This window comes from Musa acuminata, chromosome BXJ2-8 (assembly GCF_036884655.1).
Source record: "Musa acuminata AAA Group cultivar baxijiao chromosome BXJ2-8, Cavendish_Baxijiao_AAA, whole genome shotgun sequence".
Taxonomy (NCBI): Eukaryota; Viridiplantae; Streptophyta; class Magnoliopsida; order Zingiberales; family Musaceae; genus Musa; species Musa acuminata.
In genome coordinates this window covers 13548693-13563288 of record NC_088345.1, presented here as the reverse complement: position 1 = coordinate 13563288, position 14596 = coordinate 13548693, and the positions used below count along the sequence as shown (strand labels likewise).

Here is a 14596-nt window from a genome sequence, read left to right as displayed (position 1 = left end):
GGTACATTCATGATCAATCTCCAATTGACAGATTTTTGTGATAGTGCATTGGTATTGGATACCAGTATTGCTTATTACATCTACAATTTATTATAAATTCTAGCAAAGCCGAGGGGAGATTGACGAGAGGAATATTGCATAAAGGTTTGTTTATGCAAGACACTACTCCACATATCATGAATGTAAGTGTCTAAGAGGAAACGAGATGAGGTGAACAGTGCATACCTATGACATTGTAGGCTAGGTCACATCCATGAAAGAATGATTCAAAAGTTGCTAAATAATGGATATCTAGATCCATTCGACTATGTGTCATATGTAACTTGTGAGCCTTGCATTCGTGGAAAACTGACCAACTCTCCATTTAGTGGAACTGGAGAGAGAGCCACTGAGTTGTTGGAACTCATACATAGTGATGTATGTGGACCCATGTCAACTCATGCCATTGGAGGTTACTCCTACTTCATTACATTTACTGATGATTTCTCAAGGTATGGATATGTGTACTTAATGAAGTACAAGTCCGAGGCCTTTGAGAAATTCAGAGAGTATAAGAATGAGGTGGAGAACCAGACTGGAAAGAGTATCAAAACTCTTCGATCAGATCGAGGAGGTGAGTACTTAAGTACAGAGTTTACTCACTTCCTCAAGGACCATGGGATATTATCCCAATGGACACCTCCTTATACACCTCAGCTCAATGGTGTCTCTGAAAGGAGAAATCGTACATTATTAGATATGGTACGGTCCATGATGAGTTTCGCTGACCTACCCATCTCATTCTGGGGATATGCCCTAGAAACCGCAGCTTACCTTCTGAACAGAGTTCCAACTAAGTCGGTGGTATCTACACCATATGAGATATGGAAAGGGAAGAAGCCTGATCTTAAAGTAGTTAAGATTTGGGGCTGCTCTGCCCATGTTAAAAGACACAACCCCGATAAGTTAGAATCAAGGACAGGGCGATGTAAATTTGTGGGATACCCCAAGGAAACTTGTGGGTATTACTTCTATCATCTCGAGGACCAAAAGGTCTTTGTAGCTAAGAGAGCAGTGTTCCTTGAGAAGGAACACATTCTTGACGGAGACAGTGGGAGAATGATAGAATTGAGCGAGGTTGGAGAACCAAGCTTAAGCACCACTCTACAGCCCGAGTCTGTTCAGGTATCTAATACACAAGTTTCAACTTTACGCAGGTCTGATAGAGTATCCCATCCTCCTGAGAGATATGTGGGACATATTAGAGCAGAGGATGTAGAGGATATTGATCCTCAGACCTACGAGGAGGCTATTATGAGTATAGACTCCGGGAAGTGGAAAGAAGCCATGAATTCTGAGATGGATTCTATGTACTCCAATAAGGTTTGGAACCTAGTTGATGCACCCGAAGGTATTGTACCCATCGGTTGCAAGTGGATCTTTAAGAAAAAGATCGGAGTAGATGGAAAGGTAGAGACCTATAAAGCAAGGCTAGTGGCTAAGGGGTATCGTCAAAGGCAAGGTGTTGACTACGACGAAACTTTCTCACCCGTAGCAATGCTAAAATCCATCAGAATTCTATTGGCTATTGCAGCACACTATGATTATGAGATCTGGCAGATGGATGTGAAAACCGCATTCCTCAACGGGAACCTGAAGGAGGAGGTGTATATGATGCAACCTGAGGGATTCGTGTCCAAGAACTGCCCAGATAAGGTGTGTAGGTTGCTTAGATCCATTTATGGACTAAAGCAAGCTTCCCGAAGTTGGAACATAAGATTTGATGAGGCAATCAGATCTTATGACTTCGTTAAGAACGAAGATGAGCCTTGTGTATACAGAAAGGTAAGTGGGAGCGCTATTAGCTTTTTGGTGTTATATGTGGATGACATCCTCATCATTGGGAATGACATAGGAATGCTATCCACAGTAAAGGCTTGGTTATCTAGACACTTCTCCATAAAGGACTTAGGGGAAGCATCCTATATCTTGGGGATTAGAATCTATAGAGATAGATCCAAAAGGATGCTTGGCTTGTCCCAGTCCAGGTACATAGAAACCATTGTCAAAAGGTTTGGCATGGAAAATTCCAAAAGAGGTCTCATACCGATGAGACATGGGATATCGCTTTCTACGAGTATGTCCCCAAAGACTCCAGAAGAAAGGTCGAACATGGATATGATACCTTATGCCTCAGCAATAGGGTCTATCATGTATGTCATGCTATGTACTAGGCCTGATATAGCGCATGCTCTGAGTGTCACGAGCAGGTATCAGGCGGATCCAGGCTTGGAGCACTGGAAAGCAATAAAGTGTATCCTTAAGTACTTGAGAAGGACTAAGGATCTTTTACTAGTATATGGAGGTAATAGCCTTAAGGTTGAAGGCTACACTGACTCAAGTTTTCAGTCTGATGTCGATGATAGCAAGTCGAATTCAGGGTATGTGTACACCTTGAATGGAGGAGCAGTGTGCTGGAAGAGTTCCAAGCAAGATACCACTGCTGACTCGACCACAGAGGCGGAGTACATTGCCGCATTAGATGCAGCAAAGGAGGGAGTTTGGGAGTCGATACAGATAGCGACAAGTCGACTTCCTTATATTGCGACCACTATGGGGTGATTACTCAAATAAGGGAACCCGGGTCTTATCAGAAGTGTTCTGAGGAGGTTCCAGCTTATAAGAGAGATCGTAACCCGAGGAGATGTAGCAGTGGAAAGAGTTCCATCCGAAGATAACATTGCAGATCCACTGACAAAGTCGTTGTCTCATTTTGTCTTTGAGCGTCACAGGGGTCTGATGGGGATCAGACACATAGGTGATTGGCTTTAGGTCAAGTGGGAGATTGCTAGTCATAAGTGCCCAGCAAGCCAATCACGTGAGTGATGGCACGTGTGACTTGATACAGAATCTTTTTGCTTATTATATTTTGGCGTATATCACTTTATAACTATTGCATAAATGCATATATATTGTGATGTCCTTGGATTTGTGCAATGGGAATCGGATCGTGATGAGATCACGATAATGAGATCGATTCACCTTTAAACACATATCCTAAATAATCCCGGTCATAGGTTACTCGAGAGGGACATCGTGATAACCGGATAGACTGGTGTGCTGTATACCCGTCCATATGATGGATGCAGCTGGTCTCATAGCTGCTCGTGTAGGGACACTAGGGATACAGTACAGGTGCTCATTGGAGAATGAGTTCACTGATTGATCCGCTTACGGAATGCTGGATGGTTGATGATGCCTTATTGTCAGACAACGATTCCGTAGTCCTAGTGGTGTATCTGGTTCTTAGACTTGAGACACCAAGGATGTCCTGTATGAGTGCTCCACTCTTTGATACCAGACTTATAGGTTTGGCTGTTCCCAGATCTAGTACAGCTGGTCATTGGGAGTGGTAGTCGACCTTACGAGGGCTATTGAGTGTCGATAGAGGATCATCCACTCTCGGTATCATGAGAGGAATATCCCATGTGTTCTTGCTCAGACAAATCCCTGGCCAGGGTCATTCGGGTTGAGAGAGAAAGAGTTCTCCGGGAGAATCCGATTAGAGCGAGACTCGAGTAGAAACCGTATGGGTCTGACAGCACCATGCTCGATATACGGTCTCTGGGATATTAGATGGATGAGGGACTATAGGTACATGGTAACTGAGGACAGACAGGTCCAATGGATTGGATTCCCCTGTATCGTCTGGGGACTACGGCGTAGTGGCCTAGTACTTCCGTAGTCGATGAGTCGAGTGAATTATTACAGAGATAATAATTCACTGAGTTAGAAGGAGTTCTGACAGGTATGACTCACGGCCAGCTCGATATTGGGCCTAGAGGGTCACACACATATGGTAGGCATTGCGATGAGTAGAGGTTCGGATATGAGATATCCGACGGAGCCCTTGTCTTATTGGATGCAGATCCAATACCCACTTTGGAAAGGACCCATTAGGGTTTTGACACGGGATCTCTATAAATAGGAGGGATTCACAGCCTCATAGGCTAGAGTCTTTGCTTGCCCTTCCTATTCTCCTCTCCCTCTCCCCTCAGAGTAGGCTTGGAGTTTTGAGGAGCGTCGTCGCAACCCTGCTGTGTGGATCACCGCTAGAGAGGAGGACGCTTGACCTCCTTCACCCTCTCCTAAGGATCTGCAAGGAAACAGGGATATACGATCTCCCTAGGTAACATAATCTCTATACGCAGTTTGTGTTTTTTGCGGATTTTGCGCACCAATCTTCGCACGACGATGAACATCTTTTTGGGAATCGGGGATTTTTGTTTTCTTGTTCTTCCGCTGCGCATATGATGTCGCCCCCTTATGATTTCCCAACAATTTAAGCAATCCTGGAATGAATCATTGGAAGGCAGCTAAAAGAGTCATGAGATATTTAAAGAGGACAAAAGATTATATGCTCACATATAGGAGATCAGACTATTTGGAGATCATTGGGTATTCTGACTCTGATTTTGTTGGATGCCAAGACAGTAGGAAATCCATTTCAAGCTACATTTATATGTTGGCTGGTGGGGCGATTTCTTGGCGTAGTACCAAGCAATCTCTTATACTTCTTCCACCATGGCAACAAAATTTGTAGTATGTTTTGAGGCATCAAATCATAGAATTTGGCTAAGGAATTTTGTCATAGGACTGCAAATAGTACAAAAGATTGAAAGACTACTAAAGATATACTGTGATAATAAATCAGCTGTTTTATACTCCAACAATAATAGGAGCTCGACTAAGTCAAAGCACATTGACATCAAGTTCCTAGTTGTGAAAGAAAGGGTACAAAGTGTTAGGATCGGAGTGGCACTAAGAGGGGGGGGGGGGTGAATTAGTGCAGCGGATTAAAACTCGTAAGTTTAAAAACGATTTCGTAAATGCATAGAGATTTCAATTCGTCAATGACTTGAAAAAAATAGCTCGAGTAAAGTGAGAAGATGAAAATCGAAAGGTTGATACTATGTAAATAATGGTTTCAAAAATGTAAGAACTCACACATTCAATGAACGCACCAATTTAAAGTGGTTCAGTCAAAATGACATACATCCACTTGCGAAGCCTTCTTCAATGAGGCTCCCAACTTCAACTAGCAAATCACTTTGAAGGGGAAGGACAAATACCCCTCTTATAACCTTTTTACAAGTGGTTCACACTCTTACAAATTTTTCAAAGAGAAAGAGGGAGGTGAACACTTAAGCTATTGAAAACAAGACTTTTGCTAAAGCTTTTCTCAATTTCTAACTTCCCAAAGGTTGTCTTCTCTACTGAGAATTGAGGGGTATTTATAGGCACCAAAAGGATTCAAATTTGGGCTCCAAATTTTGAATTCTCTTGAGTTTTCAAGGCTAGTGGTGCCACCGCCTATCTATGTTTGACAAACAGTGTATTGGCAGTGCCACCACCCAATTCGGCGATGCCACCGTCGGACCTCTCGGGTGCTGGGCGGTGCCACCGCTCAATCCAATAGTGCCACAGCTCAGTTCTTGGGTTCTGGGCGGTGCCACCGCCTACACTATTTCAGCTCACTGGTTGGGCTCCAAACTTGGCCCAAACCAGTCCGAACTCGGGCCCAATTGGCCCCTACTTGGGTTATAGGATTAACACCTAATCCTAACCCTAATTAACATGCTAAATATGAATTTAAAGACATTTCCTAAGCTATTATAAAGTCCGTAAATCAAGACTTCTTCCGGCGAGCTTTCGGCGAACTTCCGACGGTCATCCGATAAACTCTCGGAAACCATTCTGCGGACTCCCGACAAGCTCCTACACTTCACGATTTGATCTTGGCGAGTTCCAACGAGCTTCTTCGGCAAGCTCCGATATTTCTCGGCGAGCTCCGCGAACTTTCAACGAACCTTCCGGCGAGCTTCCAAAAAACCCTTCGGCAAGCTCCCTACTCATTCTCGGCTAGTTCCGGCAGCATTCCCGATGAACCTTCGGACTTCCATCGAACTCTCGAACTCGCAACGAATCCTTCGCACTTGACTCCGACACTTTGTTTCGCTTTATGTCTTCGTCGTTATCGTAGTTAATCCTGCACACACAAGCCAAAACTCTACTCTGATCTAGACAATTATTACAACGCGAATTGACATTCTGTTGCCCAGCACGTCATTGGTTGGCGCTTCATCTGATTCTTCAGCGCATCGTCCTCTCTTGCGGCTTGTTGCCCAATCAGCGGTTGACCTCCGTAACCTCGATATCCTTAGCGCAATTCTGCTCTCCTTGGCTCGATGCCCGATGTCCGAAGCCTTCTGTCATCCAATATCCTGACGTGATCTCCTCCGGCGTAACGTCAATTCCTCCTACGTCAACTGTCTAATCCTGATCAAGTAGACCTGCATCACTTAAAATGCAGTTAAACATCTAAACACAATCAATTAGTTTCATCATCAAAATACGAGATTCAACACAAAGTAAACAAATTTCTATAGAACATTTAGGAACAAACTTTATGTTGGCAGATCCTCTCACAAAAGGTGTATCACCCAAAGTCTTTCATGAGCATATTGCTCATATGGGTATATCAGAATTTGAGGAAACTTCAGTTTAGTGGGAGTCTGTTATATGTTTGTTATATGTTCTATGCCAGATTTTATATTTGTACAGATATTTTCTGATCATAAATAAAGCTTCAGTATATTATACTTTGTATATTATGACTATTAAAGTTATTAATGATCTCATAAAGATAAAGTTGGACCAGTTGAAAATTGACATGTATAGATCACATTCATGTAATTTTTATGCTACACATTTCATAATTGATCTATGTGATTTGGTTATATTAATATTAGTGATCAGATCATTGATGGGTTTAGGTATGATTGATATAGCAAAGATCGCTTTGGTCCTATATTAATATGGTGGACGAGATTATTTTATATGTTCTGTTTAATAATGGCAATAATTTTGAGCTCATAAAGTATAGCACATTTATAAGGATACATATGTGACTTAGTGGGAGATTGTTAGAATTTTAAAGGTCATACATGTATAATCAAAATAAAGTATAGCCATTATTTTGATTAGCCAAAATTAAAGTGATCTAATTAAAGTAAAATTATTTGGCTAAAGGACATAATTATTATGAAAATTAATTGTGTGGATATCATCAGTCATATTTTTAACGACGAGATAAGTTAGGAATATAAAACTCTTGAGGCATAATTGCATATTCATTAATTCTGAATATAATCATAATTATAGATTCATCAATTATGATTATAAATAAGATTATGGTCCCCGGTTGCAGTATCTAATGAAGTTTCTCTTCACTCGTAAAGAAGAAATCTAAATTTTTTAAGGATACTATGCAATTGAAAGGCCAAATCATCGATTAATTTAGAAAATACTCTAGATTCATCAGGTACGTTTCTGTGTTAATATGTTCTATGATTTTATGCATATTATAATGGATTTAATAAGTTTTATAGAAATATTCTAAAACCATTGTTTTGGATCTATAAAATATGTTTTGAATCAAAAATTCAATTTTGATTCTATAAAATAATTATTTGATCTATATTTGATACGTTAAACAACCAACACTCGGTAGTTGAAATAGCATCTTTGTTTGTGTTTTTTATGCGCAAAGATTCTTCTTTTATCTGGTAATTCGATTATGTTTTGTAATTTATATGAGATCTGTTCCGAATTGCGTCCACGAACAATCAAAGAATATGGAAATAGTAAAGAGTTTCACCTAGAATGGGTGGGGGGCTACGACCAAGGTTGAACAGTTGAGTGTATTTTTGTGCTTTATTTTTAATAAGTTCCAAAATACGGAATTTTAGAGTCTATGGTCTCAAAAAGCTTATTATTATTTTTTTGCTAATTTAGCTTGTTGTTGAATTATCATGTCACTTTCGATCTGCGTCCTGTTAAACCCCTACTATTCTTTGAATGTCTTGTTTCTCGCTCGGTGAAAGTCACTCGTTGTAGCTACTCGGAGCAATCTCCTGCAGACATTGGAACTGTTTTATTCGTCGGAAAGGTCCACATACTAAATTACTAAATTACTCTTGACTATATTCATTGAGACCTTTGGGGTCCAACTCGTGTTTAATCTAAGGGTGGTGTCAGACTTTCATTGACGATTATTTCAAGAAAGTTTGGATTTATTTTTTGAAGCATAAAAATGATGTTTTTCTAACCTTTAAACAATGGAAGGTTTTGATTGAGAAGCAAACATGTAAACAGATTAAACGGCTTCGAACAGATAATGACATGGAATTTTGTGAATGTGACTTTGATGAATTCTACAAAAATGAAGGAATCGTTCGGCATCACACTGTTAGGATGACGCCTCAACAAAATGGTGTGGCCGAACGTATGAACATAATACTCTTAGAGAGAGCAAGGTGTATGATATCAAATGTAGGGTTGACAAAAGACTTTTGAGCAGAGGCAATTAATATGACCTGTTACATTGTCAACCGCGCTCCTTCTGTGGCACTTTACTTTAAAACTCTAGAGGAAGTTTGGTCATGTACTCCTGCTGATTACTTTGATTTAAAAATTTTTGGGTGTCCAACATACATGCATATAAATGAATAAAAATTAGAGCCTCGAGCGAAAAAGTACATTTTCCTTGGGTATGCTTCTAGGGTGAAATGATACCGATTATGGTATTATAATCCCAAATCCCCAAAATTTATAATCAATAGAGATGTTACTTTTGATGAATTGTCTATGTTATTTTCCAAATATGAATCTACTAGTTGTACAAATGATAGTGCGCAGAAGCAAGTGGAGCTTGAGATTGGTAGATCTGATTCTTTTCAATCGAACTCTTCTACTCAAAGAATGCCAGTAGATAGTCCCGAGTCTACTGACGCAGATGATCCAAAGGAAGAGCAATATTCTATAGCCAAGGATAGACCACGGAGAGATATTCGATCACCACAAAGATATGCAAATTTGGTTACATATGCTTTGTCTGTTGCAGAAGAAACAAGTGAAGTTGGTGAGCCTACTACCTATTCAGATACAGTTTCTTATGATAATTTCGCTAAGTGGTTGATTACGATGAATGAAGAAATATAATCTCTCCTTCATAATAGAACTTGAGATCTTGTGAAGCCGCCTTCGGGTAAGAAAATTGTTGGATGCAAATGAGATACTATTGCTGAGGGAAAGGTCCTTGTTCAGAAAATTCATACGAAGGACAATCCAGTTGATATGCTTACGAAGCCTCTTCTGGTCTACAAGTTCAAGCAGTGCATGGACTTTGTTGGTGTTCATTGTTGGTGATTGCCCATTGGGGCTTTTATGAAGAAGGTGGAGCAAGTTTTGTTGGAACATGTTAAGGTAGAGATTTGTTAGTTTGACAAATCCCACATAGTCCCACATCAGGAAAATCAAGTTTGGTATCTCCTGCTTAAACTATAAATAAGGGTATGGTTTTTAAAGTCAGGCATCACAAGAAAACCTAATTGTTTATTTTAGGTTTTTCTTGTTCAGTAGTTTGATTTGCTCCTCTTTCGTCCGTGGATGTAGGTTAATTGACCAAATCATGTAAATCTGGTGTTTTTATCGTTTTTATTATTTCTGTTTTATTGTCTTTGTTAGATTACCAAAATTAGCTGTAACAAAAGTCACTCGCTGTAGCTACTCCGAGCAATCTCCTGCAAACATTGGAACTGTTTTATTCGTCGGAAAGGTTCACATACTAGAATCTGGATGTACAATCCTAGTTTGATGTTTGACTTGTTGTCAGTTTGATTTTTGACTGAAGCTATTATCGGTTGTTAAGGGCATTGTTCGATGGCTTTGAAATGATTATACTGTTCATGTAAACTTGAGAACTTACTTTAATGGAGGAAAAGCCCAAAGAGGACTTTTGATCCGACCAGGCTGCAATCTGCTGATCTTAATTCTCACCTTGTTGTTTGTATTTTATTTTACAATATTTTAAGATTCCGGATTTATTTGTAAATGCCTATAAATTCACAGACTGGAGGAGTCTGCAGAATACTTTGTTGAGAGTTCTTAGCTATTCTGGGGGGTGACAATACGACTTACAAATTGTTCTGTTTTGTTTCTAGGTGATAATATGTTTCACTCAATTTGTTGACAGCAAATGGCTTCTACTTTCAGCACCATGTCCTTTGAGTGCTACTGATTGTCTTAGTGCCAATAAAGCCTCTGTTGAGAAGTTCTCTTCTCTTTCTTCCTTATCTTCCGATTCACTGAGCGGCGGATGGCAGAACTTGCAAATGCAAAAGAGGTGCAATTCTAGGATCAGAGCTATGGCCAAAGAGTTACACTTCAACAAGGATGGCTCTGCCATTAAGAAGCTACAGGTAAGCATTTAAAAGAAACTCCCACAAGTTTGTGAAGTTGTATGATTGAAGATTTTGATTTTAGCATCAGTGCCTTATTGACTCTTATTCCAAATGTTGTTGTTACATACTGGTGTCAATAAGCTTGCAGACCTCGTTGGAGTCACTCTCGGTCCGAAGGGTAGAAATGTTGTTTAGGAGAGCAAATATGGATCACCAAAACTTGTTAACGATGGTGTTACTGGAGCCAAAGAGGTACCTAATTATCAGAGAGTATTTATCCAAAGTTTATCTTGATTTATTTCTACTTAGGGATTGACATGGAAGTTCTATGTGGTTTGCTGTTAAGGCATAATTTGCTGATTCAGCAATTTTATCTTTGTTACTGATAACATCACTTTATGTTACATACGGAACGGATAAACATGTATTGACTAATACATGCGTTGACCTGATCTGTTAATGTGGGTTGGTTCTTTGTTAGTTATTGTCTCATGTTGTCTGGTTGCATGAACCCTACTTACTAAATCTGGTGCATTTAGGTCGAATTAGAAGATCCTGTTGAGAACATCGGAGCTAAGTTAGTAAGGCAAGCTGCTGCAAAGACAAATGATCTCGCTGGGGATGGAACGACTACTTCCGTCGTTCTTGCTCAAGGTTTGATTGCTGAGGGTGTTAAGGTTTGTAGAACATTACAGCCCATGCTACTCATTCTTCTGGTGTTTGTTCACAAATGAAACTTTTATCACCTGATAAGCGATAAACTTCTGATGTGTGCAGGTTGTTGCAGCAGGTTCCAATCCAATTCAGATTACGAGAGGGATTGAGAAAACAACCAAAGCCCTAGTGGCTGAACTGAAGCTAATGTCAAAAGAGGTATATTTAAGGTTCCTTTAGACATTTTTTTTCAGATATGGTATTGTTTAAATATATTTTTTTCTTGATGACATGAGTTTTCTTTTCTTGTTTTAATTTTTGTAGTCATAAAAATGAGTGTAGTTATGTGACTTGCATGCCATCTTAATTCACAGATCGAAGACAGTGAGTTAGCTGATGTAGCTGCTACGCTACATATCGTACGACGGAGGAGATGTTCATCGTACGACAACAGGTGGTTGGAATTTTGTGTGCCGCTACGCCACATATCGCATCGGTTGATTCATGGAAGAAGACGCTAAGAGAGAGAGAGAATGGAGGGTTGATTCATGGTCTCAGCAGGACTACAAAAGCGTTTGGCTTGAGCATCGAGGAGTTAAAAATGGGATACACACAAAGCCGTAGCCTTCTTCCTTCTCCTGACTCCTCCTCACCATTCTCCGAGTCACAAAAACACATGGCATCGCAAAATAAACGTTTGATTCCTCTTGCACATCTTGATTACTCGATTACTACTAAAATTCTGAGCAAACCGTGGAGGAAGAGACTGTGGAAGAAGAAGAAGAAGAAGGTAAAGGCTTTTTGCAGACACGGCTCAGACGATGTACCTGCTCTAACTAACAATTCGAAAGCTTGAGTCCGCAGCCTTCTGTCCTATCCTCCCATCATTCCGATGCTCTCTCTCTTCCCTCCATTTTGATCCACAGACCCCTCGTGTCAAATAAAACGTAAGAAAAACACCTATACCACTCCGCTCCCAGGATTCAGATTCAAACCGTGCAACCTGCACGCCATGGAAGGCTCGTCAAGATGATTACGAGCTTAGCTTTGTCCCACCTGTTTTGCCTACTCATAATTTAACGCTAACCTAACCTTAATCGGAACGATTCATCGCTCGTCCATTCCACCTTCCTGCCGAATCAAACATGTGTGACGGATCCAAGGCCACGTCTCCACCCGCCGCCGGTTTCGTTTCGTTCGAGAAGATGAGACTCATCGGGTCGGTTTCCAGCTCTGCCAGATCTGCGAAGAAGTCATCGGGGTGGCTCGATGCAGGGATCACGGCGGGCTTCCAACTCTGCTCGACTGCTCCATCGTATTCGTCACCCTCAGCCGGATGATGAATGCCCTTGTCTGCGACCTCTCCCTTTACGAAAAGAGCATCCGACCCGGTGGCCGTTTCCTTGGGCTCGTCTTCCTTTAGATCGTGGCCGGAGGTCTTGGAAGCTGAAGCGGCGTTCTTAGACGCTTGGGATCTTGTGGATCCAGCCAGAGCGTTGCGTTGGGTCGGCCATGCGTGGTTGTGCTCCGACGTGTAGGTGATGACTAACATGTTAGGATTGGTGGGGCTGCGCTCCACTTGTTTCCGTGCGGTGCATCCTTTGGAGCTACTGCACCTGTAGTAACCCCTGAGGTAAACCAACAGCTTCGGTCAGCTACTAAGTTTTCACTCACAACACTATTATTAATAACACCGAGCGTGCAATCGGTTATAAAGATGGTCATATCACGTGTCTAATCATAAACATTCCGTGTTAATGCTTCAATGCGTCGTAAGGAAAGACGCAGAAAGCAAGCAGATTAGATAGACTGAAAGCAAACACACACACACACACTCATGATTTAGGGTTTCATGTTAGGATGAGAAAAAAAGAAATACCTAGGATAAGGAGAGCCCTTGATTGGCTTCTGGCCATACTTCCTCCAAGCCCATAGATCGTAAGGAACAACCTCTCCGCTGTGTCTATTGGTTGCCGCTGTAGGGGCTGGAATGCATACCACCTTTTTCACTTGGTTCTTCCTGATAAAGAAGCAAGTCCTATTACTTGTTGGAAAACAGCAACATATTCCTCGAGGAATTAGCAGCAACTAATCGATGAGTAAAGATTCTCAAAAATAGTGATCTATATCTATCTATATAATGTATACATGGGCTGTCGAACCTCCGTTTGATGCCGAGCGTTCTCGTGGATGAGATCCGCATACCACCATCGTCCACGGAGCACCCTACCGCTGCACCATCACTCGCCTTCGTCATCTCCCCGATGAGTACCGCGGTTGGCACGATGGCATTTGGAGGGAGAGGGGAACCCTTGGCTCCTCCTGACGACACCCGGAACGCCCTGTGGTTGATATCACATGCCTTTATAATCTCCTCTCTCACCCGCAACTTGCGGGATACGATCATCCCACCTCCACCACCATCGCTACTCTCTATTGCCACCTCGATCTGCCCTCCGCCGCTGTGGAGGAGAGGATCACGATGACACCCAAAGGGATCTCCCAAGTTGTTGATCCTGTCCCCGGGCGAGGGCAAGACCGTGGCCTCCGATGGCAGTTTCTGGTCGCTGACCGGGAACTCAGCAGCACCCGAAGCTCCAGCAAACCCGCCGGAGCGGACTATGTCGGCAAGATCTCCCTGATCACTCTCCATTCTTTGCCAGAAATAATCAAACATGTATTCAGATCTTTGATGTTTTTTTGGCAAAGAGTGTTGCAGCGAAGGTGTAGCCTATTGCTGAAATCTTTCCTGCTGCTCTGGGAAGGGCGGAGGGAGGGGATGGGAAGAAAATTGTGCGGCGAGGGAGGAGTGAGACGAGAGAACTCTTCTTCAACCCCAAGAAAAATAGTGTGCGCAAGGGGACAAATGGATGTGCGCGTGTGTGCGTCGAGGAGAGAGAGAGAGGGTAGTATATTTTTATTCATGGAAGACGCTGACTTTTTAATGGAATAGACTTGTCCATACGCAACTGAGGACGGACAGAGAAGAGAAACACGTGTGTCTGTGCACGTCTCTGTGTGTGTGTGTGTGTGAGAGAGAGAGAGAGAGAGAGGGACCGGAAGCAAGCGGCGATCATATTCTGTAGTTTGAGTTGTAGGTGTCCGATCCATCCATCCGTCCATCCAAATTGGGTGCCGGATTTCGTCTCTGAAATGGAGATCGTGCCTCGTAGTCTCCGTCAAATTTCTTTTTTTTTGTTTTCCCTGTTAGATTATTACGTAGTTTTATTTAATTAGATAATATATATTATAGATATGATTAACTAGCCAATAAAAAAAATATTATTATAATAGGATTATTAAGAGGATATATATATATTTTGCTCTCGCTTATAAATAGACAAAATTTCTATGAGCTATATATACATATTTCCACACAATTGAGATATTATAGTTTTTTTCTCTATTTTCCTAATCCATCAATTTAAGTGGTTCTGCGAAAAGATAGGAAGAAAAGAGAATGAGAGTCTAGTTTTTCTTACAAATTGATATATCAAATACGATGAGAGTGCACATGTAAATGAGATAAGATTTATTCTTCTGAACAACAACGAAAGATATGCATCATAATATTGTTTAGATCCATTATTATTTGATTTCAAATTCTAACATAAAAGTTTCTTCACATTACAAATAGCATGATTATATATTTTATGCTA

The 14596-nt window shown here is 41.2% G+C and overlaps 1 protein-coding gene and 1 long non-coding RNA gene across 3 annotated transcripts; one reads left to right on the top strand and one right to left on the bottom strand.

Annotated features, from left to right (window-relative positions):
• The first annotated feature begins 10404 nt into the window (after positions 1 to 10404).
• LOC135618808 (uncharacterized) lies at positions 10405 to 11157 on the top strand. Its single transcript, XR_010489173.1, has 3 exons — positions 10405 to 10535; positions 10823 to 10960; positions 11061 to 11157. It is a non-coding gene; the product is annotated as an uncharacterized LOC135618808 (long non-coding RNA).
• A 728-nt stretch (positions 11158 to 11885) lies between these two features.
• Positions 11886 to 13811, bottom strand: LOC103994620 (probable WRKY transcription factor 35). 2 transcript variants are annotated; one of them, XM_065119072.1, is made up of 4 exons: positions 13100 to 13811; positions 12817 to 12957; positions 12030 to 12565; positions 11886 to 11940 (listed from the first exon to the last, which is right to left on the bottom strand). In XM_065119072.1, exons 1-3 carry the CDS (start codon positions 13612 to 13614, stop codon positions 12031 to 12033), a joined length of 1191 nt encoding a protein of 396 aa, XP_064975144.1. In that variant the 5' UTR covers positions 13615 to 13811; the 3' UTR covers positions 11886 to 11940; position 12030. The 2 variants fall into 2 exon arrangements, with proteins under 2 accessions (XP_064975144.1, XP_009413286.2); XM_009415011.3 differs by having other exon boundaries at positions 11886 to 12565.
• Between the last annotated feature and the right edge of the window lie 785 nt (positions 13812 to 14596).